Source organism: Myotis davidii, unplaced genomic scaffold, assembly GCF_000327345.1.
Source record: "Myotis davidii unplaced genomic scaffold, ASM32734v1 scaffold713, whole genome shotgun sequence".
Lineage (NCBI taxonomy): Eukaryota > Metazoa > Chordata > Mammalia > Chiroptera > Vespertilionidae > Myotis > Myotis davidii.
In genome coordinates, this window is record NW_006285038.1 from 434,947 (window position 1) to 455,930 (window position 20,984).

Sequence of the window (20,984 nt, forward strand, 5' to 3'; positions counted from 1 at the left end):
GTTGAAATTTTACTAGGTCTTCTGTATGTGTTGTTAATTAACTGAGTCTTTACAATAACTTATTAAAATAAAACTATTATCAAGTTTTACAGATTTAAAAATCAAGACTCAGCTTTCCCTAGGCCAGTGATGGCAAACCTTTTGCCTTGTTGAAATTTTACTAGGTCTTCTGCATGTGTTGTGTTAATTAGCTGAGTCTTTACAATAGCTTATTAAAATAAAACTATTATCAAGTTTTAGAGATTTAAAAATCAAGACTCCGCTTGCCCTAGGCCAGTGATGACGAACCTTTTGAGCTCGGCGTGTCAGCATTTTGAAAAACCCTAAGTTAACTCTGGTGCTGTGTCACATACAGAAATTTTTTGATATTTGCAACCATAGTACAACAAAGACTTATATTTTTGATATTTATTTTATATATTTAAATGCCATTTAACAAAGAAAAATCAACCAAAAAAATTAGTTTGCGTGTCACCTCTGACACACGTGTCGTAGGTTCGCCATCACTGCCCTAGGCTATAGGTACAGAGAGAGGATTAGAATGCACATCTCTTCTTCCCTCTACAATGTCTATAGATATTATCATGCAACCAACATTGCATAATATACTTAACTGGGCTCTAAATGAGCCCATAAAATATTTTTTGTTCAGAGGAATTTATTTGTATATGTTATGGCGTATTCCATGCGGAAATTGGCATTGATATGACCTATCAATAAAAATTTAAAAAAAACACACTATGCAAAAAGAATAGGCTTATTTTAAGCATGTATATACTGAGTGAATGCATGCTAAACTCTGGTTCTCTTGTCTTTCTTACCTAAGTCAATGAAAGCCTTCTATTTAATCATTTATCCCAGTGTTTAACACCTATATTTTTATCGATAATTTTCTGTATCCTTTGAGTTTTCTCCATCAGAATTTTTGGTTATTTTTTTGTCTGGCTCCCAAAATTTCCCAAAGTTTCTTAATGATCACTGACAGTATATTTAGAAAAGTGCTTTAGTATGGTTTTTCTGGCTTAAACAGATTTCCCATCTATATAACTCTAAATTATAAGACAATATAATCACTTTTTTTCTGAAATTTCCTATTAACTTCCATGCCATACACTGATTATTTTCTCTTTGTGAGAATTAAATCCAAAGTAATTTTCTTTTTATTCCCTTCATCTTCTTATAGATGAAACCATCAATTAAAGTCAAGAACTAGCCAGCAATTTTAATAACAGAATGACCATTTAGTAGATATCTACCTTTTCTTTATTTCTTATAACAACATTTTGAAGTAAAAAAAAAATTCAGTTTTCCCTATTGTTTAGATTGGAGACAATAAGCATAGAGCAGTGAAATAACTTGTGTTTAAGTTAGACATCACACACATATAATTTTAATACATGAATATTACACAACTAGAAAAAATTACCATGTGTATTAGACACAAAAAAAATCCATATTTTTAACCATCTGATCAAAGTGGTTGGGTGCATTTTTTCTACTAACATTCATAGTAAGAAATATACTTTATATCAATGAAAACATAAACACCTACATGAAGACACACACCTATGTATATTTATTGCAGTTTATTTATCTCTATATATAACCAAAAACGGTTGCACAAATATTATACTTATTCTTACTGTGTTCTTTGAATTATAGTGTTTTTCTGTTCTTCTAATTTTCTTTATTTTATTTTACTAAATTTTTATATCATTTGTAAAAATGCTAGCCATGACCCAATGGATTGATTTTATGACTCATGGTGGTGACCCATAGTTTGGAAAGTCGGCCCTCGATGAGATCATCGCCATGGTCAATCTTGTACAACAAATCACAATCATTCATCTGATTAGAGAGTCATAGTGATATCATTGTCTCTCTCTCCTTACTGATTTTTTCCCCGACTGTGTCTCTATCCTCATAAATATAGTTATATACAAACATGATTTTTGAATGTGCAATATTATTTTTTCTTATATAATTATTTTATGTAGTTATAATATCCATTTCCAACAGCTTGAACAAAAATTCCCCATTGTCTGCAATAGAACTCTCTGTCATTTTATTTTAAGACTAGAGGCCCAGTGCACAAAAACCCACGCACTCGGGAGAGGGAGGTCCCTCAGCCTGGGCTGTGTCCTCTTGCAGTCTGGCAGCCCTTGGGGGATGTCCTCACAGGGAGCGGGCCTAAGCTGGCAGTCGGACATCCTTAGCACTTCTGTGGAGGCGTGCCCTGTGGGAGTGCACTGACCAGGGGGCAGCTCCGGCATTGAGTATCTGGCCCCTGGTGGTCAGTACGCATCATAGCGACTGGTCATTCTGCTGTTTGGTCGATTTGCATATTAGCCTTTTATTATATAGGATGTCTGGTTTTCATTAAAATAATTTCTAAATCACTCTGTGTTTGACTTTCTGCTTAACACTAAGATATGGGTTTTTGGAAAGGCCAGTAGTCACCAGTTCCATAAAGTGGTGAACTGATCCTTATTTTGGAAAACACTTTAGGAATTTATCCAGAAATATATTCATAAAATACTGAATCACCATCATCAAAACCTGCTTCATTGTTAACTGGGGACGTTCACAGTTTCCCCTCTTGTGCTCACTGGATGATCCCTTCAAAACCATTCCCAAAGAGCTGTTCATTTACTACAGCTAACTGCTCAGCAGACTTCATTCCCCAAGTGAAGGTATTATCTGTTTCAGGTGCCTTTCTGATCAGTAATTGCCTTAATCTCAAAAATATTATGTCTTTTCCCCTTAATTGTATTTCCAGGATCAGAAGTCTCCTCCTGGATATGATCATTGTCTGATCCTTTGTCAGTCTGATTCTGGTACCCTGGTTTTCACTAACTCTGCTGGAGCGCATCTGGCAATCTCATACCTGATATTAGGTCACTGAAACCAGTTTAGGTCCTTCTCCATCCTTCTATGTCTGTGAGTTTTCCTTGTGCTACTGAAGCTACCTAAGCAGCTCTGATTTGGTTTTTGTTTTCAGACAACCTAATTCTTAGAAATATAAATTTTCTATGTTTCTTTTTCTATAGAAATTTACCACAAAAAGATGACACTATTTAAGTTGTTGCATTTATCTACTTCTGTTGAAATATCAGTTGTATTATGTTTGTTCCTTATTTACTCATCCAGTATTTTCTAGGTACCTAATGATTTCAGGGAATCCTCTAGGTCCTGAACACAAATGAACTAAACAGGCCCTATTGGTGCTCTCAGTTAGCTCACCTACCACAACATACACATTGCTTTAGAGACACTTGGGAATATAAACATTTCCCTACCATGTCTTTATTGAATCCAATTTAAAAATCTTTGATAAAATCTCTGCATTGCTATTCCACATTTGTAGGTTGTATGTTAAGTGGTTGATTTTTTTAAAGTACAGAACTGACTTTAAACATTTATTGACTCACTCTTTCTAATAATAATTATTCGAAATATATATATATATATATAGTTCTTACCATGACAGCTTGGTAAGGCTCTATTCCATCCAGGTCTTCCATCATCTCCCATGATACAGGTGAGTGTTGAATAACCTTGAAGAACATAACCAGCATCGCAGTAATAGGTGACTGTTGACCCTAATTTATAATCCATCCCAAGTCTGGTGCCATTCATTATATTGCCTGGATCAAAGCAGGACTCTCGGAGTTTTGCTGTAAAACAATGTGGATATAAAATGAACTGTTTTACAACACTGTTTTCTATGCAACCTTGAAGATTTCTTCATGATTAGCACTAAATGGAAAGGAAAGCAGCAGCAGCCCCTGAGTGCCGAAGTACAAAGCAGCCCTAAACCATATTTGACATTTTGTTAAGTCATACCCATTAGTAAGAGAATCAAATTCTTTCCTGTTTTTCTCATTAAAATTATTGTCTAACACATATAGTTAAACATAGGGTTTTAGAGTTCATTATAAAAGGAAGCGGGGCTTATTTCCTTACTTAATATTCCTTTATTAAGGTGCACTTATTCCATGTTACCACTGTTTATGTCGAGCTCAGTTCATTTCACCACTAAGAGGAGAATAAAAGACACTTTTTTTTTCTGTCTGGAAAATATTTCTTAACCTACTTGCTTTATCATTCCCACATTTCCATCAGAGGTCTGTCCATTATAACTAGCAACAAAATCTTTATATACCCAAGCCAATAACTTTTTGGACAGAGAAACTATATCAAAGCCAAGCACTTTCAAAGCTAGCAGCGTCAGACAATTGAAAAACTTAAGTTCATTCACAACAAAGGAACTGTTTTCTGCGCACCCAGATAGTGAACTAAAAAGAAAAATATGTAGAAAAAATCTGCTAGTTTGGACATTTTGAGAATAGGCACTAGGACACTTTGTTGTTAAAAGATCTGGTTACGATCTGAGCCTGAAAAAAAAAAAAAAAAAAAAAAAAGATCTGGTTATACCTTAATATTTCCATTTTATTATTATTATAATTTACTTAAGAAATAATAGAGAAATGTGCAATGTAAGGACCATCACAAATTCAGCATAACAAGTGTGATTTTTTTGACATTGGAGTTTATCTTAGTTAATGGGAAGTCAGAGATGGGTATATCTCTGGGTATGAATCATGGCATCTTGGGAATTTAAGTCCACAATGTCTTGGTGTTTGGCTATTGCAAAAATTATATTAATATGTCCAAATCTAATTAATTGCGACAGAAAAGTATATTTTTCTATTCATAAAAGCTTGCAAAGTTTAAATTACTTTAACATTTACAAGAAATGATGAGAAATTTGTGTTTTAGGAAGAACACTATATAAGATTTCTACCAAATCAACAAAAGAGGGAATGTTGGAACCAAACACTTCAATGATTTCAAAAGATTATCAGAGGATGAAGGCCACTTTCTTCCTTCTTTCTTTCCAGCGAATACTTAAAAGCCCATTGCCCAGCCAACTCTACAGAGAAATGGACAATCAGAAAATATTCTAGCCCTCATGACACCTGCAGCCTATTGAGAATTATATTAAATAGTTGTAATTGTGCTGAGTTTGCAAAGGGGGAGGCATTCAGGAACTTACCTAAAAAATTGAGATGTAAACTGAAGATTAAGAAAGCTGAGTTGACTAGGTCTCAGAGAGATGAGAGTCATGAAGGGGAGAAAGTGTACTGGAGTGTGCAAGTCAAATAAACTCAATTCCTGCATTTCAATTCAAAGCTAAAACACTTGATCTCCCATGAGTGTATGGGCCTGTGCAGGTGCACGCAGGCATGCATGTGCATGTACACACACACACACACACACACACACATGCGCACACACACAATTTGCACCCCATCTATTATATTCAGATTTCCCTATAAAAATGATTTCCCAATCCAATACACTATTTTTCTTCCCAGATAAAATATCCACACAGCACTGTTTTCAGATAAGAACCAGCAGGGTAAATAGTAAATTTAGTCACTAAGAATGGGGCTTTAGTCTTGGAGGGTTGGTTTACTTATTTTAAAGAATAAAACCTCACATTGAGTCTTTTTTAAACAAGCAGAAAAACACAACATAATTTTTAGGCAGAACAGCAGCCTAGCATTTATAGCCGGCCTTCATGAAATTGAGTTAAATCCCTTGAGGGAAAGGGAAGGATGGAAATTACTGTTTAAAAGGATTAATCTCCTTGACAGGCCTAAGGAACAGTGGGCGGGGGCGGGGCCTCAGGCCTGAGAGGCAGCCAGGGGTGCAAGGGCTGAGCCCCGTGCATGAATTTCATGCATCAGGCCTCTAGTTTTGTTATAATAATACAGTATCACTACTACATGAGTAACATTTATATATATATGTATATAGATACATACACACACATATATGTATATGTATATTACAATTATACATTTTAAGACACATTTATTAATATTATGTCTAAATGTTCTTAATATCAGAGTACTGTTTAAACTCTAAATATTTATTCAACTGAAAATTTGTTAATATTGTGCTGCATTGAAATTACAAGGAAATAAATGGAGACTAGTCTTGACTTAAACTCTTTGGGGACATTGCTTTCAAATCAGTGAAATATCTCCCCCTCACCCCACACTTCTACTTCTCTGCTCCAATTTACGCTTGCCTACAACATTAGAGCTTTTCTATCATTTGCTTTATGTAAACATAAAGTGGTATTTCTTCCAGAATCCATATTAGGCTTGTGTTTTTGTGATGTTCCGATATAGCAATCATTCGTTATTCAAATACTTTCTATAACTATGATGTAGTTGCACACAAACAAAAATAAGATTCAGTGTCTGTCTTCAAGGGGGAAAGAGAATATAGACATGAACACAAGAAATGGTAATTAGATTCTGGTGTGAGCTCTCATAGAGGTAGGTGCTGGACCTATGGCTTTTTACTTAAAGGCCTACGACCAGCATTATTTAGAGTGAGTCAGGACTTAGAAGCTTTACATTTTCAGTGCTAACAGAAATCAACAGGTTTAAGTATATGACGTATTACAAATGACAATGGAAACAATTTATCCAGGGCCTCCATATATATGTCAGTTCATTTTCGGGGTGTACATTTTATCTTGAAAATCCTGAGGTTTTTGTCTGTCTGTGCCAGAATTAAACATGAGGGCCACTTCATTAACTTTAAAAAACTAGTCAATTAAACAGGTAACAATGTTTTGAAATAAAGATCGGAAATAGGGAAACTGATAAGAAAGACAGACCCTGGAGATCCTGAAGTGGGAATGTAATTTTCCCAGGAATGAGCATTTTGAGGACCAGTCCAGAAAATTAATTAAATTGGATTGGGGTTCATTGATTGATCTTTTCTCCCCCCTCTCCCCTCCCCTGCCTTCCTCTGAGGTTTTACAGTCTGTCTGATGCTTCTATGTCTCTGGGTCTATTTTTGTTCATCAGTTTATGTTGGTCCTTAGATTCTACATATGAATGAGATGATGTGATAATTATCTTTCTCTGACTGGCTAATTTTGCTTAGCATAATGCTCTCTGGGTCCATCCATGCTGTTGCAAATGGTAAGAATTATTTCTTTCTTATAACTGGGTAGTATTCCATGTGCAGATGTGCCATTGTTTTTTAATCCACTCACCTGATGATGGGCATTTAGGCTGTTTCCAAATCTTAGCTATTGCAATTTGTGCTGCTATGAATATAGGGGTGCATATATTCTTTCTGATGGGTGTTTCTGATTTCTTGGGATATATTCATAGAAGTGGGATCACAGGGTCAAACAGGAGTTCCATTTTAACCCGAGGACACAGACAGTGGGTGGTGAAGGCTTGGGGGGTAGAGGAGTGGGAGAGGGCAATGCCGGGGGGAGAAAGGCAATATGTAATACTTTCAACAATAAAGATTTATTTAAAAATAGACCTGAAACACTAAATAAAAAATATATTTTTATATCTGCAATTCATTATTATACAGGGTATCCCCAAAATAAAAAGTTGTTATACACTTTAACAACTGATAGCTCAATTTTGAAATGAAATGTATTTTAATAAACACTGCCTTTATAATTATTCATAGTGTGTATATACATTGCTTGGGACACCCTATAGTTTAAATTTAATATTAATTTATGATTTTTAAGCTTTATTTGTTATCAAAGATTACCGTAACCATAAAAATAGGCACTGCCTTTTAGGTATAAGTCTTGAATCCTTATTTTTAGTGTAAATGAATGCTCTGGTAGAGGATGTAAATGCATGGAGTTATTTCAAAAGAAATATTGTGATCTCTTTAAAACACAGTTCATTTATTCAAAGCCCAACTAACTAAAAAAATATGTATTCTCTGGTAGATTTCTGATCATTGCACCTAATGAAGTAAATGCTGGTGCACATACAGAGAACAGATACAAAGAACAGATTGGTGGTTGCTAAAATTCAGGGTCAGGGGTGGGTGAAATAGATAAAGGTGATCAAAAGATACAAACTTCCAGTTATCAGATAAATAAGTCCTGGAGATGTAATGTACAGCATGGTGACTTCAGTTAACAATACTACATTATGTATATGTGAACATTGCTAAGAGAATAGATCTTAAAAGTTCTCATCCAAGAAAGAAATTGTAACTGCGTAGCGATGGACACTACCTAAACTTATTGTGGTAATCATTTCACAACATATACATATATCAAATCATTACGTTGTACATATAAAATTAATAAAATATCATGGGTCAATTATACCTTAAAACATATGTGGAGTTTCTGAAACACTTTCTCTGCTTTTGACAAAATAAATGATTAACCTCTTCTGAGAGTAATTTGGCAATACGAACTTAGATTAGCCTTTGATTCAATAATCCCATTAGAAAGACACTCACATATATACTGAAAAAAGCATATAAACCAATTTAAAATATAAAATATGTTTATAGGCATCCATAGGCATTGTAACATTAATTCATTTAAATACATGCAGAGATATTCTAAAACATAATTATCACTATATTTTATTATCCCTATTCTGAATATTGACATATTTAAACATCTTTAGACATTTTCTGGAACATAATTATCACTATAATTTGTTCTCTTTATCACTGATCATAGTCTCTGAATAAAAGATATTTAAGTGAATATTCAGCTTCCAAAAAAGTAGTTTTTTTAAAAAATTATTTTGTGGTTTCAGCCAACTCTCAGAGTATGCTAATTGTTAATTTGTTTGCTGATACATTTCCTTTGGTAGTAATTAGGGAAATACTAATTTCCTCCTCACTGATAGGAAAAGTCAGAGTTCTTTCATGAGATGAACTGTAAGTAGTCTGCGCTGAGAAATGCACAGATAACCACTGACAGTGGCCACTGCAGAGTTATCCTCCTATAGAAAATACAAATGAAACCATGATGCTGAAATCAAATGTTCACACTTACCTTTATATTCTAAATGAAATCCAGTATAACTCACAGACCCATCACTCCGAAAAGCCAAATGCATGGTATTGGAGCTGCTTTCTATTCTCTCTGGTAACTTGCTATCTTGAAAACTTCCAATTAGCGGGCTATTGCTGTCTGGCCCATCATGTATATAGAGGAAGTCATAGTTTGGTTCTATGCTGAAACTAAAAAAAAAAAAATAGAGTGAGACAGAAGGACATGAAATGGATATTACTAAGATATATATATATATTCAGATATTAATTCAGTCTTTATCTTTAAAAATAACACCCGACCCTGTCAAAATGAGTTAATTGGAAATTTTGCCCAGCAAAAACACACTAAATATGAATACCAAATCAAAAGTGAAAAACAGAAAGACATCTTAATATTTTCAAATATTTCTAAGTTAGCATTGTGACTACAGGGAATGCAAATGATTGTAAGCCAAACAGTTTAGCTGATGAAAGGGTATAGGATTTGGAACCAGAGATGCATGTTCAAGCTTTGCTTCTGTCCTTGTTAACCTATACAACCTTATGTAAGTTACTTTATATCAGTAAAATGTGGAGGACAATATCTACTTTATTTAGATATTTTGCTTCAAAAAATGAAACTTATTTTTTTCTTTATCAGTGATACCACTTGCCCTGAATTTCAAAATTTATAAGCAGCTTCGCTGTTTTAAAAGTCAACTCCAGCCGAAACTGGTTTGGCTCAGTGGATAGAGCGTCGGCCTGCGGACTGAAGGGTCCCAGGTTCGATTCCTGTCAAGGGCATGTACCTGGGTTGCGGGCACATCCCCAGTGGGAGATGTGCAGGAGGCAGCTGATCGATGTTTCTCTCATCGATGTTTCTAACTCTCTATCTCTCTCCCTTCCTCTCTGTAAAAAATCAATAAAATATATTTAAAAAATAAAAAAATAAAAGTCAACTCCATATGTCATATTCAAACAAAAGTTTGAGATACAAATTTGCACATAAATTACACAAATGAAGCACTTTACATTGCATTAGGTATACCTTTTCTTAAAATAAATATACTGTATTGTTTTAGAACTTAATGTAGGAGAAATCAAACCAATCAACTATTTGTCAAAACTAAATAACGTGCTAATAAAGACATTTTAGCATGTAAATTATTCCAATTATTTTAATATTGCAAATTTGCATATTATATTTGCTCAAGAAGTCTTCAAAAGTATGAACATTGTCCCACAATGATTATAGAACCCACATGTTTAGAAGGCAGAAGATATGTACTCTCCTGGAACACTGGACAGTACATTCTAGATCTAGAACCATTTGTCTCTCTCTTAGCTCATATTGTGGCAGAGAAAAAATGGACTTAATCGGGTCGTTAAGAAAAGCCAACAAGTTTATGACAAAACCAGTAAAGCTTGCCACTGTTGAACATTCATCAGTGGAGAAACTATTTTTACAAGTTTTGTCCTCCTTGAATCTAAATAAGAAACTTAGGTGGGAGATATTTCCAAATATACTGGATTTATAGAAGTTAAGTTTACAAATCAATTCCAATCCTTTCTGTGTGCATGTATAAGAGAGAGGAATCCAACTAGCTTACTGCTGCATAAGTAGTGGTGAAGAAAGACTGGGATAGCCGAAACCGGTTTGGCTCAGTGGATAGAGCGTCGGCTTGCAGACTGAAAGGTCCCGGGTTCGATTCCGGTCAAGGGCATGTACGTGGGTTGCGGGCACATCCCCACTAGGAGATGTGCAGAAGGCAGCTGATTGATGTTTCTCTCTCATCGATGTTTCTAACTTTCTATATCTCTCACTTCCTCTCTGTAAAAAGTCAATAAAATATATTTAAAAAAAAAAGAAAGACTGGGATAATTAGAGGTTCCCAACCTTTCCACATATAAGGGAACCTGTAACATAAGATAATTGGGGCACCACAGCATTGCTATATTTTGTTTTTATTTATTCATTAGCTTCACAGTCTAATTCAAGTAATGGCTCAAAACCTTTCAGTAAATATGAGGTCTAAATTTTGGTAAATTTTGTATAATATAGCAGAAAATGGAGAATAGGGCCTTATTTTATTGTTTACTACCCTTGTTCTGGGGTAAACCACAACCTTTCTGAACTTCATCTCTTTCAACATTAAGATTTCATGAGGCCCTAGCTGGTTTAGCTCAGTGGATAGAGCATCGGCCTGTGGACTGAAGGGTCCCGGGTTCAATTCTGGTCAAGGGCACATGTCTGGGGTTATGGGCTCGATCCCTAGTAAGAGGTGTGCAGGAAGCAGCCAATCAACGATCCTTTCTCATCATTGATGTTTCTATCTCTCACTCTGATCAATAATATATATATGAATGATTTCATGTGAGTTGCAACTTCCTTGTCTATCTCACTGTTGGGAGAATCACTTGAAACAACTGCTTTGGAAATGATATATTATAATGGCGTGTATTCCTTGAAGGCCAAAAGCCCACTTAAGAATGGATTGCAGTACTTTTCTTTTTAATTTCTAGTTTGGGGTTAAATAAAAACTTCAAAATAATGATTTGTAACTTCTTTGAAAATAAAACAAAAACAGTTTTGTTGTTTCTCTAGGAAATCTCCAAATCTTAACTATAATGATTATTTTTCCTGGAACACCGGAGAGTACATTCTAGTCGTACATTGATTTTACAAGGCGCTTTCATAAATATTAACTTGGTTTTATCAATAATCCCGTGGTATAGGAAAGGGATTATCATTTTCCTTTTTCCCAATGACTATACTAAGAACATCAGTAGTTTCCTTAAGGTCACATAATATATAACAGCTGGAAATCAAATTTAGGTCATGCACTTCCTGTAAAAAAGCCTTCTACCACTCATTTTAATTAGAATAAATTTATAAGTAAACTAAGTCTTGTGTTATACATTTTCATTCTGAATACCTGTACTGCTATTTCTTCGACTGTAAAAATGGGAACAATAACAATACCTCAGGGAGTTTCCCTATAGCTGGGTGCTGGCATCACACTAACATCATCATCATTGTTTCTTTGTTACCAATGAACAATGTATCACTAAAAATTATAGAACTAAAAATTCTATGCATTTACAATGTTTTCAAATATTCATGAATTTAAACTATCTTTAAATTTTTTTTAAACCTAGCTCCGATATATTAGAAAATGCATAGTTAAGCTTGCTATTTCACATAACTACCAAGCAGGTTTAACACACTAGCAGAAGGAGGAGTAGTGTTAATAGAGCCCGTGTACATCAGTCTTGGACACTGAAGATTAGTAACATTTCTGCTTAGGACGTTTTGGACTTGCTGATACCTAATATTCCCATTGAAATGTTAAGGGGGAGGGTTAGGCCAGGTTTTGTGATCACAGTTATTAACCCCATGTGAGAAAACAGAGGCTCATTCAAAAACATCCTGGTAACACAGATGACAGTGGCAGAGCCCGGGTTCAAACTCAGCTGCCTCCTTTCTCACACAAGAAGCTACATTCTCCACTGCTTCAGTACTAAGCTAACCCTGCGACTCATTACAGGGATAAACAACTATTGTGAGTTTTAAAACACTCCCTTGTAAAATTCTGTCATGAGACCATTCTGCCCGGATGGCGTGGCTCAGTGGATGAATGCCAACCTATGAACCAGGAGGTTACGGTTGGCTGAATGACAGGTCTGGGCACATGCCCAGGTTGCAGGCTTGATCCCAGTGTGGGGCATGCAGGAGGCAGCTGATAAATTATTCTCTCTCATCATTGATGGTTCTCTCTCTCTCTCCCACTTCCTTCCTCTCTGAAATCAATTAAAATATATTTTTTTTAAAAAGAGACAATTCTGCTGAGAAATATGGAGAAGATCGGAAAATTCTTTGTTAGCTTGATTTAATGAGACCACCAGAAAGGGTGGTTGGTAAGCAGACTATCTGTCTTCCCAAGCCCAGTGGTGCCTCTGCACACATGGACATTTAGATGCTGCAGAAGGGAGGGAAAAAATTCTTGAAGTACTGACCTTTTCATCATGAAGTTTAGGAAAAACTGAAGTTTTGAAGCAGTGATGGCAAGTACAGGGAGGGAGAAAAGGTTATAAAGAGATCGCATTTCACGAGGGTCAATAAACCACTCGACCTTGAACACGTTTCCTCTACGCTGGAATCTGGGGAAGATGCTCACCCTCTAGGCTTCTGAACTGCATTGGCATCTCTGCCATGATACAGGGCTTTGTAAAATGTTGATTGCAAAGTAGTGTTGCAATTAGTTAGCAATAATAAAAATGTCATGTATAGAAATAAAGTTTGCCTAAGCAGGTGCTAAAGAAAACGACAGGTAGATATATATATTATTATTTTTACTTTTTTTACAGAGAGGAAGGGAGAGGGATAAAGAGTTAGAAATATTGATGAGAAACACCAATCAGCTGACTCCTGCACACCCCCTCCTGGGGATCAAACCAGCAACCAAGGTGCATGCCCTTGACCAGAATCAAAACCGGGACCCTTCAGTCCAAGGGCCGATGCTCTATCCACTGAGCCCAACTGGTCAGGTGACAAATGTGGAAATTATAGGCACTCACCTGATAAAGGCCAAGGAGATGACATAGTCTGTGTTGACAGTGATGGTCCAGTCGCAGTCCCTGCTGTGGGGATATGGATGAGGGAAGTTTGGCGAGAGAATAAAGCCTGAAGATCCTGTTAAATTGCCTCCACAGGGTGCTTTAAATGAACAAAGAAAATCCCTTAAGTGGTTAATAAAATTTACTAGCTATCAATATTTGTGAAAACTGTTTTGTAAAAAGGCTTAGGAGGTTTTGAACAGATCTGACTTTTTGATAGCGCTTAATGCTTGGATATTGCATTGTCTTTCAAGAAAAACCACTTAAATAGTAAATACACACATACATGGATATATTGGATTCAGCTCCTTTTACTGGCTTCAAAAGATAAGAAAAATTACATATGGACTTAAGTTCCTTTCCATTTTTTTATGTATGAAAAAAGCATTGAGAAGAGGGATAAAGATGGTTTCCCCATTGCTACTAAAAAAAAAAAATGAGGGTTACTATGAATGTTAGAAACTAAGTAAATAAAAACCTCTAATAATAAATGGAATACTAGGATGTATGATATCTGGCACATTTTTACATCCTCCCATTACCTTTCTATATATTTCTGAAGGAAGAGCCTTTGATATAGTTAATGAGTGAGAATGGATAATTACCTGAGAACATACAGCACTTTACAATAAAAGACTCTTATATTGAGTGTTAGGATAATCCTAATTTCTAGTTGCCTAACTCGCTAATGAAATGGACAAGCTGCTACAGTTATTATCTCAGCCCCAAACAAAGGTTTCTTTAACACTTCAGTGGACAGGCTCAAAAAGTTCTTAGTGAAGTTCAGAGAACAGATTCTTTAGAAGATTACTGTTGAGGTCTATTAAACACAGCTTATGATCAGAAATATATATCTATAGATAGATAGATATACAGAGTTAGCAGCTTCAGAAAAATAGAGAACAAAAGATATGAAGGTCCCTGGTGGTGAAGTGGGATTGTAAATAAACAGAGAGAGAGAGAGAGAGAGAGAGAGAGAGAGAGAGAGAGTCTCATGGTATCTCCTACACATGATCAGCACATCAGCATTCTTCTCTTAAAATTATAGTTTTCTCAGGTACATTTTACCATTCAGTTATAAGGCATTCTTGATTCTCTGACAGTATAAAACTCTTTTGGGAAGGAGGAAAATTCTGGTTCTCTCTGGTAACATTTCAGATCTCTGATCTTTTGCCTGAGTCTAGATATGCAAATTTATCAATAAAATTATCATCTAAACTACAGATGTCCACGATATCCTTTCTCCATGTCCCTGGATACCCTTGCCTTAGTGCTTCAGTCATCGTAGATTACTTCAGCTCCTACTCAATGGAGAATAAATATTTTTACTTATCACCTGTGTATTTTTGTGGTATAATACGCCCAAATGCTTACTGGTTATCTCTACCTGATAGCCTATAGGTACATCAAACACAAAATATCCAATATATCCAAACCTCAACTCAAATTTGCTTCTCCTTTTGCATCCCTAAGTTCTTTGATTAGCACTATCATCTCCCCTAACTAGAGATGTGAAATTCTTCCCTTCCCTTCACTGCATACCTGTGTCCAGTCCATCAAGAAGCATTGCCAGGACTCCACCTCACTGATCCTCATGGACACTTTTCAACCCATCTCTTCTTTCTTTGCCTGCTACCATATTGCTAGATCTGACCTTTTTATCTGCCACCTGAATTATGGCATGGCTTCTTGTTTCCCATGCCTCTAAAATTCTCCAATTCATCTCTGCCCTATTAAAAATATCTAATCATACTATGCCCATGCATAAAATTCTGCAGTTGTTTCACATGCCTAACAGATACTGTCTCCTCTAGTGCAGTTTTCATAACCCAACCTCTCCAACCTTTCCAATGGATTCATTCACCACTCTAAGCATATAAATATCGTCAGGATGCACACAGTTCTGAGTACTTCCCTGCCTTTGCCCACATATTTGTTTTCCCTTCTATATTTAGATAGCCCCTACTTACATTTCAAGATTCATTCTGTCTCTAGGAAGTTTTACAGAAATTTCCAATCTAGGCTCTGCTTAAATAGTCTCCAACTCACTTTGGTATCCATAGCAACCTCTGCCTAGCTCCATTATTTCCATTACCATATCTTATTTAAAGATCCCTTTCAAACGTCTGAATTCATCACTCATCTATTAGATAAAGACTGTGTCTTACATGCGACTTTATACCTGGGATTCAGCATATAGCATACATTCCATACATGTTTGTGGAATTGCTAGTGGCTCTCTGTATTGATTTTGAAGATAGTTAAGACAACCACAGGTGAATGTATGAATCTAATCTGTAGCTATGCATTTTGACAAAAATAATAGCATGTTTTGCTTTGAAACTTGTAAAATCTACATGAATTTGAAAAAAAATAGAAAATAGGTGTCATAATAGCAGATATTTGTATGTTTATATGCATAAAAGACAGAAATGGCAGCAAAATATTCTGTGTTTCTTTTGATGTGTAAAGTGGTGGGATTACACATAATTTGCAGAAGTGTGGTAGAGTATTGTTTGCTTCAATTTTCCTTATTTTTCAGAGGAAGCAGAAATTTTATACACATGTACACACTCATATATTCACTTATGTATGTGTATCCTTTTTCATAAAATATACAGAAAAATGTATTACATATATTTTAAGTATCTTACTGGATATATTCCATGATTATATTGTGTTACTATTTATTTATTTATGTATTTATTTATTTTTAATCCTCACCCCAAGAGAGAGGATATTTTTTTTCCATTGGCCTTTTTAGAGAGAGTAGAAGGGAACAGGAGTGGAAGAGAAAGAGAGAGAGGCATTGATTTGAGAGAGATACATCAATTGGTTGCCTTCCACTTGCGCCCAAAGATTGAATATGTAACTGAAGTGTGTGCCCTTGACTGGGAATTGAACATGACCCTTCAGTTTGTGGGCCATGCTCTAACCACTGAGAAAACTAGCCAGGGCCCATGAATATATTATTATTTTGGTATAAGATCCCTTAAAAATTACTTTGATTCTATTATTTAAATTATTTATCAAGGTTTTCCTGATATATTTTATTACTGTTAATTGATTTCAAAAATCTACAAAAGACATTGAGGTTATTAAAGACATTATGTGACACGTGTATATCCAAACACTCAGTGAGTAAAGACTATTCTCTTTGCCTTAAATATAGTAAATTTTAATTCCATTTGGGAAATGCGTATTTGTTTTGATGCATCATAAAGCATTCAGAATTAGATTCTCCTTAAGTCAAATAGATTTGTGGATTAAATTTTCAGTTAGGTTCCATGAAATTCTGACATTAATAATTTGTTCTGAGTGTAGTTTCTTGTGAGGCAGTTAGCTATAAGGGGATCTGTTAATAACTATTTTATAATTGTCTTAACGTTTTCACCCTTCAGTTTTATTGGCATCTACTCTCTACCTCAGCAGCCCACCCACACCAATGTCTTTGTTATTGACCTTCATATTGAGTGCTGCTACTTTCCCTCTGGCAATGTCAGAGTAATCTTCACACAGTCAATTTTGTTGGAATGAATTCTATTGTCTCTTAAAGATGATGTCCTTCTGTTTGTCACTTGCTATAAGGCTAACTACTTCTACATGCAAGCACAATGCATGCTCCAGGCTCTAAAACGTAGACTTACGGAATTCTTAAAAGTTCAGGGTTTAATCTTTGGCACAGAGTTTCCAATCATGCAGTTTTTTCTTATCAGTTTCAGAGGTCAAACTTTCTACAGCCTTAGCAATTTTTCAGACATTTTATTTTTAGGTTATTTTCTTCCTCACAGAAGCTCTGATGCATCTCTTCTCCTCAAGCTGTCTTTTCCTACCAAAAAATAACACCCGGCACCGTAATCCACACAAAAACTTTCCACAGCAGTTTAAGTATGACTTAGTGTTCAACTTCCTTTTCTTCTAGAATTAGGACTTGCTACAATCTCGTCTGCAAACGAAATTCTTTAACAGCCTATCTCAAAACCCCTTCCTTTCGTATTTGAGTCTTTACTAGAATTTCAGTAAAAAGCTGTGCAATATTTTAGAATTCTAAACATAAAACACATGAGTCCTCCTAGTAATTCTGGTAATCAACACTCTAGCGAAGTCTAAGAATCACAATGAAGCAAGAAGTTCTACAGTAAGTTTGTTTTTCTATTGTTCCTTATTTACACACATTCTCTCTAAAAGGACACAGTTAAATTCTAATTGGAATGTGGCATTTTTAATTTAATTGGAATATTTTTCAGTTAACTGAGGAATACACAAACAAAAACTTAATTATAGCAGTCTTTTTTTCTTTCAAAATATTTCTTAATTTTATCAAATTGATATTTGATATTTAAATCATCAAATATCAATTAATTTATATTTCCATAATTTAAACTCATAAAAGAGCTTTTATGATATTTGATGACTTAAAATTGTGCAGAGATACATAAAGAAATGTAAGAGGGAATAATAAAGTATAGAGGGAGATATAGGATTTCAAGCTATGCCCTTATTTTGTGCTTTTAAACAATCTCATTTTTAAAAAATGATTTTCCTTTGTTATCTGCTATATTTTCTAGAACTGTCTACTTACTCCCTGGCTGTTTTGAGCTATTGAATGCATTTTGTTTTGTGCATAATTGCTCTTAAAATGCCAACATATAAAATATAAAAAAATGTGATGGGGTAAAATAAATCTAAATAATTGAGTCCTTGAATTTGTTCATGTCTGACTGAGGTACAAAATGCTCACTTCTTATTACCATGTGAGTTAAAAAAAATCTGTGTAAGATGATTATTTAAGTGTATTTATGAGTTGGCTATAAGAAAAATAACGCTTTTTCTCCTAATTGTCCTGAATTTGCTTGTGCTGAATAGTATAAGAAATAACAATAATAAATAAGCTATGGAATCTTCTCTCAAGCTGCTTTTAGTGCAAGGAGAATATGTAAAGAAATAAGATTTTGAGTACAGAGAACATACTTTGCTCAAAATGTATTATAAATTGAACATGACACTAATTCTAAAATATTTTAGCTAAAAGGTTTGAGATTATAGTTTAATGTAAAAAAGTTAACGATGAGATTGTGAAACGAAGATGAGATAGCAGGTTTTCTCACTATTTTTATTGCAAAGGTGGTACATTCTTCTAACTTTTCCTCAGATCCAGTAGAAAAGTAATATGTATCTTAATATTCTGGAGTGTAACTTGAGGATTCGAGAACAGAGCATAGAGACTGAAGGCAGAGATGTGGATGTATGAACAAAGCAGCTACAAATCCTTAGATCATCAAATTCAAAACTAATATTCTTTTAGACTACATGAACTGAATAAAAAGTCAAAGCTTTGAAAGTCAAGTATAAGTTCCAATAAAATGTTCTTTCTTAGAAGAAATAACCATTGAAGAGGCAAGATCAATATGGGCCATTTAAAATGTAGACTCTAAATCACTCTTTAAATATTAAAAGCAGTGGATAACTGCATTTATATAGTAGAGATAAGGGTTTTTCAAGAGCTTCAATTCTTAACTTGGATCTTAGAACCATTGAAAATCTAATAAAATGATGGACCTGCCCCTCAGGGGAAAATAATTACCATTTAAATAGGATCATTGTACATTTTTTTGGAGGTTCATTGACCTGTGAAATCATAGACTTATATATATAACCAATTCTAGAATATTGTTCTTACTTAATGATACTAATGCCCATTTATAACCATTTTTTATACTTGCATAAAATTTTAATTGTTCTTTAATTCATACCTATACAGACTGGTGGGCTGGGCTGCCAGAAGTATCGATTTTCTACCTGAATGCAGGTTATTCTTTCCTCTCCTTGAAGCTCATATCCTGGGTCACATTGAAAGACAACAGTGTCCCCAGGTTCTCGTCCATCCCCATTTCGAGTTCCATTCATGGGAACACCCGGATCACGACATGCAGTGGCAACAGAACCTGTCAAAAGACAGCAACAAGCCTTTAGTTTTGATGGTATCATAATCAAGTCTGAATTTCCAGGAAGTACAGTTTAGTACCTTCCATATAGCTATGTGCTTTTCGAAAATTAACTTTAAAAAATAATTCAGCCTTTTTCATGCATGCACAATACATACTTTAAAATATTTTTGTTAAGTAACTTGTGTGTTAAATTTGAAGGGACATGGCATTCCAGTAGCTAAATAATAGATTTACTCAAAATTATTAGACGCTTTGTGAAAGACACTATAAAGAGTTTGAAAAGAAAGATACAGGCTGGGAAAACATATTTGCAAGAAACATACTCCAAAAAGTACTCGTATCTAAAATAAATAAAGAACTCTTGAAACTCAGCTATGAGAAAGATAAAATGCAGAAGAAATGATAAAAAAAAATGACAAAACAACAATCCAGTTACAAAATAAGCAAAAAACATTTCAATGAAGAGGATTCCAGATGGCACATGAAAAGATGTTCAACATCATCAGCCATTAGGGAAATGCAAATTAAAACCACAATGAGCTATCACTACATACCTATCAGGTTGGCTACAGTAAAAAAAAAAAAAAAATAGATAATACCAAATGCTGGCAAAATTCTGGAGACTATTGTTTTACTTATACATTGCTGGTGGGCATGTAAAATGGTACAGCCACTCTGAAAAGAAGTATGGCAATTTCTTGAAAAATTAAATGTGTGTTTACCATACAACCCAATAGTTGCACACTTGCACATTTACCCTAGATAAATAAAAACTATGTTCACATAAAAACATAAACACGGATGTTCATAGCAGCTTTATTTATAGTAGTTGAAAACTAGGAACCCAAATGCCTTTCAAAAGGTGAATAATTAAACTAAGTGTGGAAAATTCATACTGGTATCATACAGCAGAGGTGGACAAAAGTAGGTTTCTAGCGGTGAGTACACAAAACAGCTTACTTTTGTATTATTATTTTTAATTAATCATTGTGTGTTCCATATGAACAAGTATAAACTTACTTTTGCCCACCCGTGTATTACTCAGCAATAAAAAAGAATGATGATACACATGACAATTTGGGTGGAACTGAAGGAAATTAACCTGAGTGAAAAAATACACTACCAAAGGGTTATATACTGTTTCACTTAATCTATGTAACATTCTTGAAATGACAAAATTATGGGGTCAGACACAGGTTAGTAGTTATCAGGGATGGTAGGGGTAGAAGATGGAGGGGGATGACTGTGGCTATGAGAAAGATAAAATGCAGAAGAAATGATAAAAGAGTACCATAAAAGATTATTGTCATGAACTGTACTGTATCTTGATGTATTGGTGGTGGTCTCACAAGTCTACACAGAGCTAACTAAACACAAACAATTAAATGTAAAATTTATAAAATCTAAATAAGATTGGTGGATTGTATGCCTGTCAATATTTTGGTTGTGATATACTATATGTAGTCTTGCAAAGTGTTACTATTGGGTGAAAGTAGGAAAAATGTACAATGGATCTCTTAAAAATGTATTGTTTCTTATAACTGCATGTGAATCTACAATTTCCTC

The 20,984-nt window shown here is 34.7% G+C and overlaps 1 protein-coding gene across 1 annotated transcript in view; it reads right to left on the reverse strand.

Moving 5' to 3' along the window:
• The window catches only part of LOC102765647 (CUB and sushi domain-containing protein 3), a gene marked incomplete at its 5' end in the record, with an annotated part of 698,415 nt that overhangs the window by 215,231 nt on the left and 462,200 nt on the right, over positions 1-20,984 (reverse strand). Inside the window, 4 exons of the mRNA XM_006755250.2 lie at positions 3,483-3,677; positions 8,876-9,063; positions 13,432-13,570; positions 19,224-19,415. Of these exons, the coding sequence (XP_006755313.1) occupies positions 3,483-3,677; positions 8,876-9,063; positions 13,432-13,570; positions 19,224-19,415 (714 nt within the window). The remainder of the gene's footprint in view (positions 1-3,482; positions 3,678-8,875; positions 9,064-13,431; positions 13,571-19,223; positions 19,416-20,984) is intronic.